The sequence below is a fragment of the Myxine glutinosa genome, chromosome 3 (genome assembly GCF_964187855.1).
Source record: "Myxine glutinosa chromosome 3, kmMyxGlut1.1, whole genome shotgun sequence".
Taxonomy (NCBI): Eukaryota; Metazoa; Chordata; class Myxini; order Myxiniformes; family Myxinidae; genus Myxine; species Myxine glutinosa.
The window spans coordinates 12,192,884-12,209,423 of NC_136263.1; the positions used below are offsets into that span (position 1 = coordinate 12,192,884).

At 53.4% G+C, this 16,540-nt stretch overlaps 1 protein-coding gene across 1 annotated transcript in view; it reads right to left on the reverse strand.

Annotated features, from left to right (window-relative positions):
- Positions 1 to 16,540, reverse strand: part of LOC144891184 (disintegrin and metalloproteinase domain-containing protein 9-like) — a 76,583-nt gene that overhangs the window by 10,415 nt on the left and 49,628 nt on the right. The window contains exons 4-7 of the mRNA XM_078773545.1: positions 10,117 to 10,228; positions 9,868 to 10,015; positions 9,486 to 9,588; positions 9,151 to 9,393 (exon numbers count right to left, since the gene is read on the reverse strand). Of these exons, the coding sequence (XP_078629671.1) occupies positions 9,151 to 9,393; positions 9,486 to 9,588; positions 9,868 to 10,015; positions 10,117 to 10,228 (606 nt within the window). The remainder of the gene's footprint in view (positions 1 to 9,150; positions 9,394 to 9,485; positions 9,589 to 9,867; positions 10,016 to 10,116; positions 10,229 to 16,540) is intronic.

The following is a 16,540-nucleotide window of genomic DNA, read 5'->3' on the forward strand; positions in this document are numbered from 1 at the left end:
GCGCGTGGACTTCGCCACTACACATCGTCCCAAAGCCAGGGGGCGGCTGGCGCCCATGTGGCGACTACCGCCGCCTTAACGACGCTACCACCCCCGACAGGTATCCGATCCCGCACATCCAAGACTTCTCCGCCCATCTGGCAGGACGGGTCATTTTTTCAAAAATCGATCTCATACGAGGATATCACCAGGTACCTGTCAGGGCGGCCAACGTCCCTAAAACGGCCGTCATCATGCCGTTCGGCTTATTCGAATTCCTACGGATGCCGTTTGGCCTCAAGAACGCGGCTCAGGCGTTCCAGCGCTTGATGGACGGCGTGCTGCGTGACCTGCCGTTCCTCTTCGTTTACCTGGACGACATCCTCGTCGCCAGCACGTCCCGGGCCGAGCACCTCCTCCACCTCTGAACACTGTTCGGGCGCCTCAGTGAGCACGGCCTCATCGTCAACCTGGCCAAATGCCACTTCGGCACGACAGCCGTTGATTCTTTGGGCCACCACATCACCAAGAACGGGGCCGTGCTGCTGCCAACCAAGATCGAGGCCATCACCACGTTTCCGCGTCCCCGCTCCATAAAGGCCCTGCAGGAATTCCTGGGAATGGTGAATTTCTATCACCGCGCTGCTCAACTCATGCGGCCCCTCTACGAAGCCCTCCGGGGCAAGCCGGCCAAGCACGACATCGTCTGGTCCGCAGCAATGGACGCGGCCTTCCAAAGCTCAAAGCGGGCCCTCGCCGATGCAACACTGCTCGCTCACCCGGTGCTCAACGCTCCCATCGCCCTCACCACGGATGCCTCCGACTACGCGGTGGGCGCCGTACATGAGCAATGGGTGAACGGGGTTTGGCAGCCACTCGCTTTTTTCAGCCGGCAGCTCTGGCCGAACGAGCTCAAATACAGCACGTTTGACCGTGAGCTCCTCGGTCTACACCTGGCCGTTCACCATTTCCGCCACCTCCTGGAGGGCCGACCCTTCACGACGTTCGTCGACCACAAGCCGTTGGTTTACGCAATGGCCAAGGTCACGGAGCCGTGGTCGGCCCACCAACAGCGCCACCTCTCCGCCGTGTCGGAGTTTACCACGGACATCCGGCACGTCGCCGGCAAAAACAACGCCGTGGCCGACTGTCTTTCTCGGGCCAGCGTGAACGCGGTCCACCTCGGCGTGGACTTCACGCTTATGGCGGCGGACCAAACCACCGACACCACGGTGCAAGCCCTCCGGGCGGCGGACACGGGCCTCCGCCTGGCCGACATCCCCTTCGCGGACACTGTCCTGCTCTGCGACGTCTCCCAAGGCCAGCCTCGCCCCATCGTGCCCGTTACCTGGCAACGCCGCATCTTCGCCTCCCTCCACGGCCTTTCCCACCCGGGCCGGAAAGCTTCCCAGAAGCTGGTGTCGGCGTGATTCATCTGGCACGGCCTTCGACGGGACGTCCGCGATTGGACCAGCACCTGCACAGCCTGCCAACAGGCCAAGGTCCACCGACACACCCAGGCCCCGCTGGCACCTTTCACCGTGCCCGAACGACGTTTCGACCACGTCAACGTGGATCTGGTGGGCCCCCTCCCCCCATCACGGGGGTTCACACACCTGCTCACCATGGTGGACAGGACCAGCAGGTGGCCGGAGGCCGTTCCCCTTGTCTCCACCACCACCGCCGACGTGGCGCAGGCTTTCATCGCCACCTGGGTCGCCCGCTTCGGCGCACCGGCGGACATCTCGTCGGACCGCGGACCGCAGTTCACCTCCGAGCTGTGGGGCGCGGTCGCCCGCAACCTGGGGGTCAAGCTCCACCATACTACGGCCTACCACCCCCAAGCCAACGGGTTGTGCGAGCGATTCCACCGCTCCATGAAGGCCACGCTCATGGCCGGCCTTCAAGACGGCGGTTGGGCCGACCGGCTGCCGTGGGTCCTTTTGGGCCTCCGCACGGCCCCCAAGGAGGACCTCCGGGCATCCACCACCGAGCTTGTCTACGGCCAGGCGCTACGTGTCCCGGGCAAATTCGTGCCCGACGCTACCAGTCCCTGGTCCGCAGCTCACCAGCGCTCGGACCTCCAGGAGGCCGCCCGGCGGTTTGCCCCCGTGCCAACATCCTACCACGGTGACCCCCAGTCCTACGTCCCCCCCAGCGCTTCGCACAGCGGAGTACGTTTTTGTGCGTCATGACGCACATCGGGGGCCACTGCGGCCGCCGTACGACGGGCCCTTCCGGGTCCTGCGATGGGACGACAAGTCGTTCGTCATCGACATCGGCGGCAGGTCGGACCGGATTGCGGTGGACCGCCTCAAGCCGGCGCACATGGACATCGACCAACCGCCACGGTTGGCCCTTCCGCCGCGGCGAGGCCGCCCCCCGTCCACGGTGCCCCCCACTCGACCGCCCACCACCACACCAGACCCCCCCCCCCCCCCACGACCCGCCAGGGGTCGCTTTGGCCGGGTCATCAGGACCCCCCTCAAATTGACCCTGCTGGTGCAAGTCGATTCTGGGGGGACGTGTGTAGCGGCTACCGCTGGGTTTACACAATCGCCTTGCACCTACCAAGGACGCGGAGCGATCACCATGCCGGGCTCGTCCAGGACGCCCAGGCAGGCCCGCGCTCAACTTGCCGGCCTCGGCCGGGAAGCCTGGGCATGCCCGGGCACGCCCGGCCACGCCCGCTCTCGACTTGCCAGGCCGCGTCCGGGACGCCCGGGCATGCCCGGGCATGCCCGCCCTCGACTTGCCAGGCCGCGGCCAGGACGCCCGGCCACGCCCCCTCTCGCCTTTCCCGGGCAAACGCTCCGGGATAATGTGTGTATATATATTGCTGCCCGATAAACGGGCTTTTAAGAGTACCCGAGTTGTTTTGTGACAATAAAGAAACTCGGACGAATTCCAGCTTTTTGTCGCGTCCATTCTTCCGATTGACGTGGGAGCACAGCCCCTACAACATACTCTTTACGGAGTGGCAGTGTTTCCGGAGCAGTGGCCTAGGTTATGCTAGGCGATTTGTCGTTGCCTTCCCATCAGAGAGTCAAGGCAGGAGTTACTAATTTGTTCAACGTGCCGGGAAATAAATCACCTACTCATTTCGAAGGACACCGTGGGATGTCCATCCAATGAGCAAACACAGGGATCTGTAACATTGTGGCGGGCACAAGGGGTAATAATTCCGTGCACCAGTGGGTGGCGCGAGCGCCCAGGCGGGGACCGATGGTACATGCCCCGCCCTTCGACCGATCGGCCACGCCCGGGGACTAGGCATGGCCTCGGCACATATATGCGGGCTCTAAGCTCGAGCCCGCTCAGTGCTGCAGTTCGAGCTTACGTAATAAAGACTCTTTTGGTTTTATCAAACGCGTTGTGGCCTACCTCTTTGGCAAGCAAGTTGTGTGCGCAGCACCACACTTCACTGGTGACCCAGATTGGTTCAGCCGTTGCTGACCACCGAACGCGCCATGGCCAACAACGCCGTCGCAGTAAAACTCCCAGAGTTTTGGGAAGCACAGGCCGACGTGTGGTTCGTGCAGGCCGAAGCGCAATTTCAGCTTCGAGGCATAATGGCGGACGAGACCCGTTACTACCACGTGGTCGCCTCCCTCGGGCCCGACAATGCCGCCCGAGTCGTGTCCATCCTGCGGCACCCGCCGGTCGACCACAAGTACGAGGTGATCAAACGTCTCCTCATCGCCATGTTCGGCCTCACGGAGATCGAACGGGCCGACCGCCTCCTGGACCTTCCCGAACTCGGCGACACACGACTATCCGTGCGGATGGATTATATGCTGTCGCTGCTGGGTGACCAAGCCCTGGATTTCTTATTCCGGGCGCTTTTCCTACGCCAGCTACCTCTACAGGTACGCCTCGCGCTGGCCGGTTCCAAAATAAGGGAACCCCGCGCCCTGGCCATAGAGGCCGACAAGTTCTTCGCGGCTTGCGACACGCGGTCGAGTTACGGTGCTGCCATCGTGGATCCCGAGGCAGATGCTACAGCGTCCCTCGTGGCCGCTGCCGCGCCCCGCCCACCACCACCGCCGCCGAGAAAACCGTGGCCGCCGCGGCCGCCGACGCCCCCACCGCCGCAAGCCTGGTGCTATTTCCACGCCAGGTTCGGCCACAAGGCTAGGACGTGTCGCCCGCCGTGCTCTTTTCACAAGTCGGGAAATGACCAGGCTGGCGCTCATTAGCGGCCCTGAGTGTCGGCCATTCTGGCAGCCTCCTATTCATTACGGACACCTTGTCCGGGCGCCATTTCCTCTGCGATACAGGAGCACAGGTAAGCGTCATCCCCGCCTCCACGTCAGACAAGCGAACCGCGGGCCGGGGCCCCACATTGCTTGCCGCCAATGGTACACCCATCCGCACATTCGGGAAGCGCTGCCTCTCCCTGCGGTTCGGAGGGCAGCGCTTTCAATGGTCGTTCCTGACCGCCAGCGTGCCAATGGCATTGCTTGGCGTGAATGGGTTGTTGGTCGACGTGAAGCGCAGACGGCTCGTCCAGGCCGAAACTTTTAGCTCGCTCGCTTGTTCGCTGAGCGGATCATTGAGCGGCTCACTGAGCGGCTCACCGAGCGGCTTGCCAAGCGGCTTGCTGGAGGGTTCCGTCCCGGCGAGTTTAGTTTGCACGCTTCCGGCAGCGGACGACTTTACCAGCCTCCTCGCCAGTTTCCCGGTCCTCACGCGGCCCACGTTCTCAGCGGTGGCCGTTAAACACGGGGTGGAGCACCACATCCCCATGGTCGGGCCGCCGGTCTATGCCCGGGCACGCCAACTCGAGCCCACGAAGCTCGCGGTGGCGAAAGTGGAGTTCGCCACGCTGGAGCGGCTGGGGATCGTACGGCGCTCCAACAGCGCTTGGGCTTCGCCGCTGCACATCGTGCTGAAGCCCGGCGGGGGATGGTGGCCGTGCGGGGACTACCGCCGGCTCAACGATGCCACCACCCCCGACCGCTACCCGGTCCCACACATTCAGGACTTTTCCGCCCGGTTGGCCAACACGACCGTGTTTTCTAAGGTGGACCTCATCCGGGGCTACCATCAGGTCCCAGTCCAACCGGACGACGTCCCAAAGACGGCCGTCATCACCCCTTTCGGCCTCTTCCAATTCCTACGGATGCCCTTCAGGTTGAAGAATGCGGCTCAGGCGTTCCAGCGGCTTATGGATAGCATCTTGCATGACTTACCTTTCCTGTTTGTCTACCTGGACGACATCCTCATCGCGAGCGCATCCCGGGAGGAGCACCTGCTCCACCTCCGCACGCTTTTCGAACACCTGGGCCAGCATGGCATAATCATCAACCCCGCCAAGTGCCGTTTCTGCGTCGCCACCATTGACTTCTTGGGGCACCGCATCACCGAGCACAGGGCCGTCCCTTTACCGGCCAAGGTGGAGGCGGTCAGGGATTTCCCGCGGCCCCGCACGATCAAGGGGCTCCAGGAGTTCCTGGGCATGGTAAACTTTTACCACCGCTTCATGCCCCACGTCGCCCAGCTCCTCCGCCCCTTGCACGAGGCCCTTCGGGGCAAGCCGGGCAAAGGTGACATCGCATGGTCGGAGCCGATGGCCGCGGCGTTCGCGGGCGCAAAGCTGGCTCTGGCCGACGCCACCATGCTGGCGCACCCAGCGCCCGATGCACCGATCACCCTCACCACCGACGCGTCGGACTACGCAGTGGGCGTGGTGCACGAGCAATGGGTACGTGGTGCTTGGCAACCACTGGCGTTTTTCAGCCGGCAGCTTCGCCCGCACGAACGCCGGTACAGCACCTTCGACCGCGAGTTGCTCGGGCTCCACCTGGCGGTCCGACACTTCCGCCATCTGCTGGAGGGCCGCCCGTTCACGGCCTTCGTTGACCACAAGCCCCTTGTGTTCACGATGGCCAAGGTCGCCGAGCCATGGTCGGCACGGCAGCAGCGCCACCTCTCTGCCGTGTCCGAGTACACGATGGACATCCGTCACGTGGCGGGTAAGGACAACCCGGTGGCGGATTGCCTTTCCCGGTCCGTCGTGCACGCGATCCACCTCGGGGTCGACTATGCCCGGATGGCGGAGGCCCAGACCGCCGACCCCGTCGTCCAGGCCTTGCGGACCGCCGTCACGGGCCTCCGCGTCACCGAGGTGCCGTTCGACGCCGTGGGCACGGCCCTCCTATGCGACGTCTCCCTCGGCCGGCCTCGCCCCATCGTGCCCGCTGGCTGGCAGTGCCCAGTGTTCGTCGCCATCCACGGCCTGTCCCACCCTGGCGCGAGGGCATCCCAGAAACTCGTCGGGGCGAAGTTCGTCTGGCATGGCCTCAGGAAGGACGTCCGCGACTGGGCCAGGACGTACCTCACGTGCCAGCGCGCAAAGGTCCACCACCACACCCAGGCACCATTGGCCCCATTTACGGTGCCCGAGCGGCGGTTCGACCACGTGCACGTCGACTTGGTGGGACCTCTGCCCCCCTCGCAAGGGTTCACCCACCTCCTCACCATGGTCGACCGCACCACGCGGTGGCCGGAGGCCGTCCCATTGGCGGCGACGTCTGCGGCTGAGGTGGCGCAAGCCTTTATCGCCACTTGGGTTGCCCGGTTCGGTGCCCCCTCGGACATCTCGTCCGACCGCGGCCCCCAGTTCACCTCGGAGCTCTGGGCTGCGGTGGCGCAAGGGCTCGGGGTGAAGCTACACCACACCACGGCCTACCACCCCCAGGCCAATGGCCTGTGCGAGCGCTTTCATCGCTCCATGAAGGCCGCGCTCCGGGCCAGCCTCCGCGACGGCAGCTGGGTCGACAGGCTCCCCTGGGTCCTGCTGGGCCTCAGGACGGCGCCCAAGGACGACCTGCGTGCGTCCTCGGCGGAGCTGGTCTTCGGGCAACCACTGCGGGTACCGGGTGAATTTATCCCCGACTCCACGGCTCCTTGGTCCACGGCGCAACAGCGCTCCGCCCTTCAGGAGACCGCCCGGAGGTTCGCCCTGGTGCCAATGGCACACCATGGTTGCCCGCCTTCCCACGTCGCCCCGGAGCTTCGCACGGCAAAGTACGTGTTCATCCGGCACGACGCCCACCGCCGGGCACCGCTACGGCCCCCGTACGACGGGCCCTTCCGCGTGCTGGAGACCGGGGTCAAATTTTTCACGGTCGACATCGGCGGTGCCCCGGATCGCATTTCCATGGACCGCCTCAAGCCGGCCCACCTCGATCTGGACCACCCCCCGCCAGCAGCTCTGCCTCCGCGTCGGGGCTGCCACCCGGCGGTCGGACCCCCGGCACCCCCGCCAGCAGCTCTGCCTCCGCGTCGAGGCCGCCCCCCGGCGGTCGGACCCCCGGCACCCCCCAGCCCCGCCGGCCCGCTACCCCCCAGCCCTGCACCCATCGCCAGGGGGCGTTTCGGCCGGGTCATCCGGCTTCCCCGCAAACTCACCCTTCAGGTGCGCGGGAATTCTGGGGGGGGGGGGGGGGGCGCGTGTGGCGGGCACAAGGGGTAATAATTCCGCGCACCAGTGGGTGGCGCGAGCGCCCAGGCGGGGACCGATGGTACATGCCCCGCCCTTCGACCGATCGGCCACGCCCGGGGACTAGGCATGGCCTCGGCACATATATGCGGGCTCTAAGCTCAAGCCCGCTCAGTGCTGCAGTTCGAGCTTTCGTAATAAAGACTCTTTTGGTTTTATCAAACGGGTTGTGGCCTACCTCATTGGCAAGCAAGTTGTGTGCGCAGCACCACACTTCAACATCATCCAATGAGCAGTGCTGGCAGACGGGTGTTCAAGCTTAACATCCTTTCTGGGGGGTGGTGCGCACATGTATGACTGGCCCTGCATGTGAAACACCAGGATGACAGTTTGTATTCAAACCCAGGCTCGGCAGCTTAGAGGCGAGCGTGCGTACCCATAGGCCATTCTGCCAGCCCTATCATGTACAACATATTTTAACTGTTCATTTTATGCACCATGAAGAGCCAATGCTGCTCAATCAATTAATTAGTCCCCTACCGGTGTACACCGGAGGGGACTATAGGTTTGCACGCCGTCCCTCCATCCGTCAGTCCGTCAGTCCGTCAGTCTGTCAGTCCGTCACGCAAAGAACAGTTTTCCGGACTTTTTTTCTAAACGCTTAATGCTAATGATTTCAAACTTGGTACATGGTTTCCTCATGATAAGTTACAGGTCAAGTTCGAACTTCACGACGTTTCGGTCATTTTTAACAAAGTTATGGCACTTTGAACTCTGGGAATTCTGATAATTCTGATGATCCTTAACTCAGTGCCATTTTAAGTTTTAATTTCCTTTAAAAACCAATTTCTCTGCAATAATAGCACCGATTGAGATAAAATTTTCACCATATGATGGACTCGGTCTGTGGAATATTTTAAAGGTAATTATGACGTCACAGGTCACGTGGTTCGGCCGCCATATTGTTTTTCGTGAAAACATGAAAACCCCTTTTTCTCTGCAACGGCTGAACAGATCGAGGCCAAACTTTGCAGGCAGAATCGCATACCCATGACGAACAAAAAAGTCAGCGAGCATGACGTCATGCGTCACATGGTTTCAGAGTTATGAAGTTTTTAAGCATGAACATTTAAAACCGAGCTCCTCCCTCATTTTTGATCCAATCGAGGGGAAACTTCACAAATCTGTTCAGCATGTCAGTCTACTAAAATGTCCTTTTGGAATTTGCGATAGGGCACGTGGTTTGGCAGATATCGTTAATTAAACGAAAATATTTTTTAAAAATGGATATCTCTTGAATCGCCAGTACCTCAGGCCGTGAGTTGGTAATAATTTATATAATTCACACAGTGCAATACGTGCAGGCCGCTCCACGGAGCGACCTTGCGGGCTTATCAACGAGGCGAGGCGTGACACACATGTCTCAGCATACCTCATATCAAGTTTGAAAACCAGCATCAACCTTGCATAAATTTGCATATTCGATCATTTTTGACAAAGTTATGGCACTTTGAACTTTGGTAGGGGACATGTATTGCAGCGCAATACTCAGAATGCTTGTTTTAATTGTGATGATCACCTTTATATGAAAAAATACAACTGGTGTGTGGGTGATGTGGTGTGTGTGTGTGTGTGTGTGTATGTGTGTGTGTGTGTGTGTGTGTGTGTGTGTGTGTGTGTGTGTTGAGAATAGGAATCCATCATCCAAAAATAAAGAGCTTTACCATGGCCTCTGGACTACTTAGACCGCTGCTCGGGAGAGATGGTCTCGCTGGTCGTGCTTGTTTAGCACGAACAGTCATCGGTGTTGAAGCCAAAGGTCGGGTTGGCCTTGGTGGACCTTTTCTGACCTCTCTGCAAGCTGGAGCGCAAATGGTAGCGCTAGGCCGCCCTATCTTTCTGAGTTGCCCATTATGGGGCAAAGGGCCCTTTTGATGAAATGGTCTTGCCATTTCATGGTTCTCCATCTGATTAGGAAGGAAAACGCAACAACCACTGAGACTCTGCACGCATACAGTATATGAACAACTGAATCGTCTCACGATACCGAACGGCTCACCAACTGGATGTCTTCATGGATCACAGTGGCAATGCGTGGACGCTTTCCTGGGTTGTCAGACTTGTCCACTCGAGCGACTCGTCCCTTCTCTTGTGCGCTGTCCCTAAACACAGCCAAGCAAAATTTCACATGCAAGAAGGTGCAAAAGGCAGCCGATATCCATAATACAAACCTTATATTCACCTGACAATGAAAAGGTGAGTGGAATGACATTCTGACCCTTAAGACAATTTGCTCATGACATCCGAAGAGACATCAGATATCTACCAGATGTCATGGACAAAATGGCAGATTTTTGTAAGGAGAGTCATCAAAAAAACGGTCTTGAAGATGTATGCTCCAATTTAACCTGAGATGTTACTTGTGAAGTATCTGTGGTTACCTGAAGGCCTGCAGGACACGGTTCTTGCGCTTTTGACACTGCTCCCACAAGGTCAGGCGCTTACGGTAGCAAATATACATGAGCAGTCCCAACGACGGAAGCACAAGGAAAAAGGTAAGCAGCAAAGCAATCGTGAGCTCTCGTTCACCTGTCGGAACAGAGCGAGACATTACGGGATTATCGAATGCAGGATCGTTTCGTCTCTCTGCGACGAGCCAAGAGCTTCTTTAATGGGGAGAATAAACTCACGGGATGGACGAATAGGTCCGCTGTCTATGCTTCCGCCATGGCCAGGATTTTCACAGTGCGGTGGTGCCCAGTGTTCGTCACAGTGGCAGTTGTGGTTGCTGTTGCAAACCTGCTATGACATGAGAAATGGGTAAAATGAGCATTGGGGGGGAGGCAGGTAAGGGTGTAGTGGTGGGTATACATTGAACAGTGGAGGAGTCTGGTTTGTCTCATCAGCTGAGCCACATAGTGTGGGTTTGATTCCTGGTATTATTCCAAACTGCCATCTTGGTACTCTCCTGAGGCAGGTAAATGAAGGACTTCATCCTTCAGACATGTTAAGCCACCTGTGCCATTCGTTAGCATTTGCTTGTGAATGTGAAAGATCACACAATACTTTTTGAAAAGACTCTGTCGGTACTCGGGCCAAATGATGTGGTGGTCTGGCCGTGCCTCTTGATGCATCAACCAGATGGAATCTGATCATTTTTGGACGGACATCTGGATATGAATTTCCTTCTACTTTTATACTCAAATCAAAGTACCTGTGTGAAGATCAACAAGGTCAACTGACCATGGTGATTGAATTCATGTAAGGGGAGTAAGTTGTGCTTGTCAATGTTTCAGAAATTTTCCTTTATTTCACTCCTTCACCAATACCACCTTTGTGTACACACGAATGAGGTTTGTGGAAGAGCTGGAGCGAAACGGAAGGGAACAAAATGGAAGGGAGGACACACCAACACAAGAATAGAAGTGAGAACAAGGGGTGGGTGAGAAGGACACATGGGGGTCAACAAGCTGCACACAAACCCAATTAATCACACAAGCTGCACACAAACTGAATGAATCACACAAGCTGCACACAACCTGAATGAATCACACAAGCTGCACACAACCTGAATGAATCACACAAGCTGCACACAAACTGAATGAATCACAAGCTGCACACAAACCCAATTAAACACACAAGCTGCACACAAACTGAATGAATCACACAAGCTGCACACAACCTGAATGAATCACACAAGCTGCACACAAGCTGAATGAATCACAAGCTGCACACAAACCCAATTAAACACACAAGCTGCACACAAACTGAATGAATCACACAAGCTGCACACAACCTGAATGAATCACACAAGCTGCACACAACCTGAATGAATCACACAAGCTGCACACAAACTGAATGAATCACAAGCTGCACACAAACCCAATTAAACACACAAGCTGCACACAAACTGAATGAATCACACAAGCTGCACACAACCTGAATGAATCACACAAGCTGCACACAACCTGAATGAATCACACAAGCTGCACACAAATTGAATGAAACACACAAGCTGCACACAAACCCAATGAAACACACAAGCTGCACTCAAACTGAATGAAACACAAGCTGCACACAAACCCAATAAAACACACAAGCTGCACACAAACGGAATGAATCACACAAGCTGCACTAAATCTGAATGAATCACACAAGCTGCACACAAACTGAATGAATCACACAAGCTGCACACAAACCCAATGAAACACACAAGCTGCACACAAACCCAATGAAACACACAAGCTGCACACAAACTGAATGAATCACACAAGCTGCACTAAATCTGAATGAATCACACAAGCTGCACACAAACTGAATGAATCACACAAGCTGCACACAAACCCAATGAAACACACAAGCTGCACTCAAACTGAATGAAACACAAGCTGCACACAAACCCAATAAAACACACAAGCTGCACACAAACGGAATGAATCACACAAGCTGCACTAAATCTGAATGAATCACACAAGCTGCACACAAACTGAATGAATCACACAAGCTGCACACAAACCCAATGAAACACACAAGCTGCACACAAACTGAATGAATCACACAAGCTGCACTAAATCTGAATGAATCACACAAGCTGCACACAAGCTGAATGAAACACACAAGCTGCACACAAACCCAATTAAACACACAGGCTGCGCTCAAACGGAATGAATCACACAAGCTGCACACAAACTGAATGAATCACACAAGTTGCACGCAAACTGAATGAAACACAAACTGAATGAAACACAGAAGAAGAAGAAGGGGAAAGTGGGGATGAAACATAAAACAAACTAGAACGACACTCGGGAGACAGCATATCTCCGCCATGTTGAACAGTTTATGGTTTGTGTCCACTGATAGGCCGGATCTGGATCCGGACCTGAACCAAAACCTAATCGGCTTGTTCTCGTCACCAAACAACTCATCCACCAAGTTTAGTAATAACTCGCCCATAACTTTTTAAATATCATGTTGTATATCGCTTTTCACCCGATCCCTCAATGGTGAAGAATCACTTAAAAATTGGTGGATCTTCACGAAAACCTAATGAATTCGTCCTCGTCACACATGCAACCTGTCCACAAAGTTTTGTCCGAATCCATCCATAATTTGAGATACCCTATACTCACAGACAAATACACAGACAGGGGTGAAAACATAACCTCCGTGCATCTTCGGTTGCGAAGGTAACAAACCAACCAGCAAATAAGGAATTAAAATACTGTAGGTGAGGGAGAGGGAGAAATCCCAATAACCTGGAAAAATGGAAGTGCTTGGGAATGGAGTCATTTGGGGTAAAATAAATCAAGTGTATGGTACATATGGGGTCGTGGTGAACAGCTGAATGAATGAATGTTGTACGAATGATGTTCCACCATTGGGAGATCATATTAGAATAGCTCCTTCCTTCCTTATTTTCTTCCTTCCATGGATTCATCTTTGGTTCATATTTAGCCAAATAATAAAAATACATGTATCACGAGCATGGTAACCATTTTTACAATACTAGGGCATGCCCGTACTATATATATATCTAAAATTATATCCCCCCCCCTCTATTTACATGAAATGGTTTGGTCCATTCGCAAAGCCAAAGCGAACGGCTTGCGAGTACGGTGACAATCCCCCCCCCTCTATTTACATGAAATGGTTTGGTCCAAAGCGAACGGCTTGCGAGTACGGTGACAATCCCCCCCCCTCTATTTACATGAAATGGTTTGGTCCAAAGCGAACGGCTTGCGAGTACGGTGACAATCCCCCCCCCCTCTATTTACATGAAATGGTTTGGTCCAAAGCGAACGGCTTGCGGAGTTTGGTAAAGAAATCGCCATAGCTCGGTAACTACTTGTCCGATTAATATGAAACCTTGAAAAGGCACATCCTCGGGTCCCCAGCAATATACCTGGCAAGTTTCAAGTATATCGGACCCGTGGTTGTCGAGAAACAGCGGTCACAGACAAACACACAAACACACAAACACACAGACACACAGAGATTACTGGAATTATAGATAGATGAGGAAACAAAAATACCATTTGACTGATCATTCAATTCCTTAAATCCTTGTCGGGTTTATCAATTATTGATTATGTACACAAATTGCCATCATCGTCAACATAAGCCGTGTCACATTAGATTGGGATGGACTGCTCAAAGAACATGCAAGACTAGCCCAAACCTTTCGCAAATTGGCTTGCCAGGCCTGACATTCGACCAATTGTGATTTGGTATTAAATTGGATTTTTTTTTTCTCAGGGTGCCACAAGGGGATCCTTAACGCACACAGGTGCTGCCAGATGAGACGAGCGGTATGACATCAATCCGAGGTGATGACGCACAATGCCCTACCTGCGGAACACCAAAACAAGGATTCATAGTCGGCTCGGGAACCCAACCCACACTGTACAGCTCTAACGTAAATGCACAAGCAACCTCTCAGCTATTCCACCAGCCGAACACAACAACAACAACAACATGCATTTTAAGGCCATTTTCCCTGCTAGAGTGGGGGTTAGCCTCTGAACCGAACCGAACCTCTGTGCAGAGGTTCACCACCAGCCGAACGAGGTGTGCAAATGTATGGCGGAATTGTTAATCCTCCTCATCTCACTCCATCCCTCTTGTGCTCCACGCATGCTTCATCCCTTCCATCCACTTACTCTCATCTTCCCCCAAGCCTCGCTCCCTGTTGTCTCCACTCCTCTCAAAAACCCACCTTTCCATACAATATTATTTTCCATTCTCTTCCTTTCCTCATTTTTAATTTCCTCATAATAGTGCCACTATTTTTTCTCAATCTACTATAAAAGAGACATGTCTGTGTGTGTGTGTGTGTGTGTGTGTGTGTGTGTGTGTGTGTCGCCATTTTTCTCAGAGATGGCTGAACGGATCTTCGTCAAACTTTCAGAGGTTCACCAGTGAGTGCCTGGGAGTGTTTTACGGAAAAAACAACAAAAAAAATAGAAAAACAAAATCGTTTTTTTGGAGTAAAAATAAAGAATTTTTTTTTTAAATCGCTCGATTGTGCCGAAGCCTTTTTAAATTAATGACAGTTATATACAAGTACACATTCGCATAAATACATACAAAACAATCACCAGATATTTGAACACAAATAAATCAAACAATTCCGGAAGTGTACAAAGTTGGTAGTACGGCTTCTTCTTCTTCCTGATTGGCATCACACTTAACTCAGAAACGTGATGAATGGTACATTCACCCACCAGACCAGCATATATATTAACCCCCTTCCTCTCCTGCCTCCCCCCCCACCCCTTACTCCCCTCTACCTGCCTTCCCCCCCCCCCTGCCATTCCCCTTCCCCCCCTCCCCCGCCCAGCAACGCTGGGTACTTCTGCTAGTATATTATAAAATAATGATAATACAATATATTTGTAAATTGCATTTATTGGTATATGAAATTGTGCAAAATAAATAGGTCGGGTTCAAACTGACAACCATGCAGTGCTGATTCAAGATAACAATGTATTTGGAATAAGAAAGATATTGAGAGGAATCTAATAAGGTTGGGTTGGGAGCAGGCTGAAGGGAGGGTAAGGAGTAGGTGGGATTGCAAGGAAGTGATATGGAGAGTGGGGAATCTGCCTTATCCCACACTGGCGATGGAAGCCAGTTTACCAAGAAAGACCATTGATTTTCATCCTTTAGCTCTGTGGTTCTTAACCTGGGTTCGACCGAACCCCAGGGGTTCAGTGAGCCAGTCTCAGGGGTTCGGCAGAGGTCCACCGAAACGCATTGCAATTTGTTTTTTTTTAGTTTTGTATCAATTTTGAATCTATGTGTAATTACGCTTATTATTAATATTATTATTATTTTGCTATGTATGTTACGAACGAATGGAAATGTTATTTGTAATTGTATTCCCATCCCATTCATGGTTTCTCTGGTCTGTGTTTAAGATAAGTTGTTTCACACTGACTGTAGTAAGTTGAATCAATGAGCAACTTGCTAATTATTCTGTTGATGGTGCTTACTTGCTTACTTACTTACTGGATTTTAGACTTTGCAGGTGTTCGGAAATTCCAGTGAATAGCCTCGATTAGCTTGCCGTGTGCCGTACGTCATTGGTCGCGCCTTACTTTGGAGTTACTGATTAATTGAAAAGTAAGTTGGAAATGTTTGTGGATATGCAGGCGGGTTAGGAGTTATATGAAAGTCAAAAGTGGATGGTGATTATAAAATATGATTGAATTACTCAGAAAATTAGGTGGAGGTGATATAACTCCTTTGGTCGCAATTCAAAACTAACAATTCACAGTTTTCGATGTAATATTATAATGGGATTTGAGGTGACATAGAGTTGAGCAGATAATAAATCCCGTCATTGTAACTATAAGTTATGTTTTCTTCGTTAAAATTTCTCAGTTTTCAGAGGGGTACTGATTATATTTAAGCATGTTCCTTTTTAAATTTTTGTTATATAATTATTTGCCCGAACTCAATTAAGATCAGTTTGTTCCTTTTTTTTTTTTTTTGCAGTATGTCGAGCAAAAAAAGGAAGTGGTCGGAGGATTACGTGCGGTACGGGCTCACGTGTTTGATGGAACGGGACGGAAGTCAGCGTCCTCAATGCATGCTTTGCAATGTCAAGTTGAGCAACTCCAGCCTAGCACCAGCAAAACTATGGGAACACTTCACACTTCAAAAAACTGCATGGCGAGGGGCAGTACAAAGACACAACGCTGAATATGAATGAATGAATGATCGTTTTAAGGCCATTTTCCCCGCTAGAGCGGGGATTAGCCTTGCGGGCCAAAAGATGCAACGCTGGATGAATTCAAATTGAAGAGAGTCCGATTCGACGTAAGTGCTACCTTGCCCACTCTCGGCTTCGTTCCAATTGACAAACTGATCCTCACCGCGTCGTATGAAGTTGCGTACCTGATCGCAAAGCAGGGCAAACCGCACACTGTTGGCGAGACAATCATCAAACCGGCCGCGTTGAAGATGGCCAACATCATGCTGGGAAAAGCTGCTGAAAACAAGTTGTCTCTCGTTCCACTCTCAAATGACACCATCAGATGCAGAATCGACGACATGAGCGACGACAGCCTCGCCCAGGTAGTTGCAGATTTAGTCGCGAGCCTGACAAAA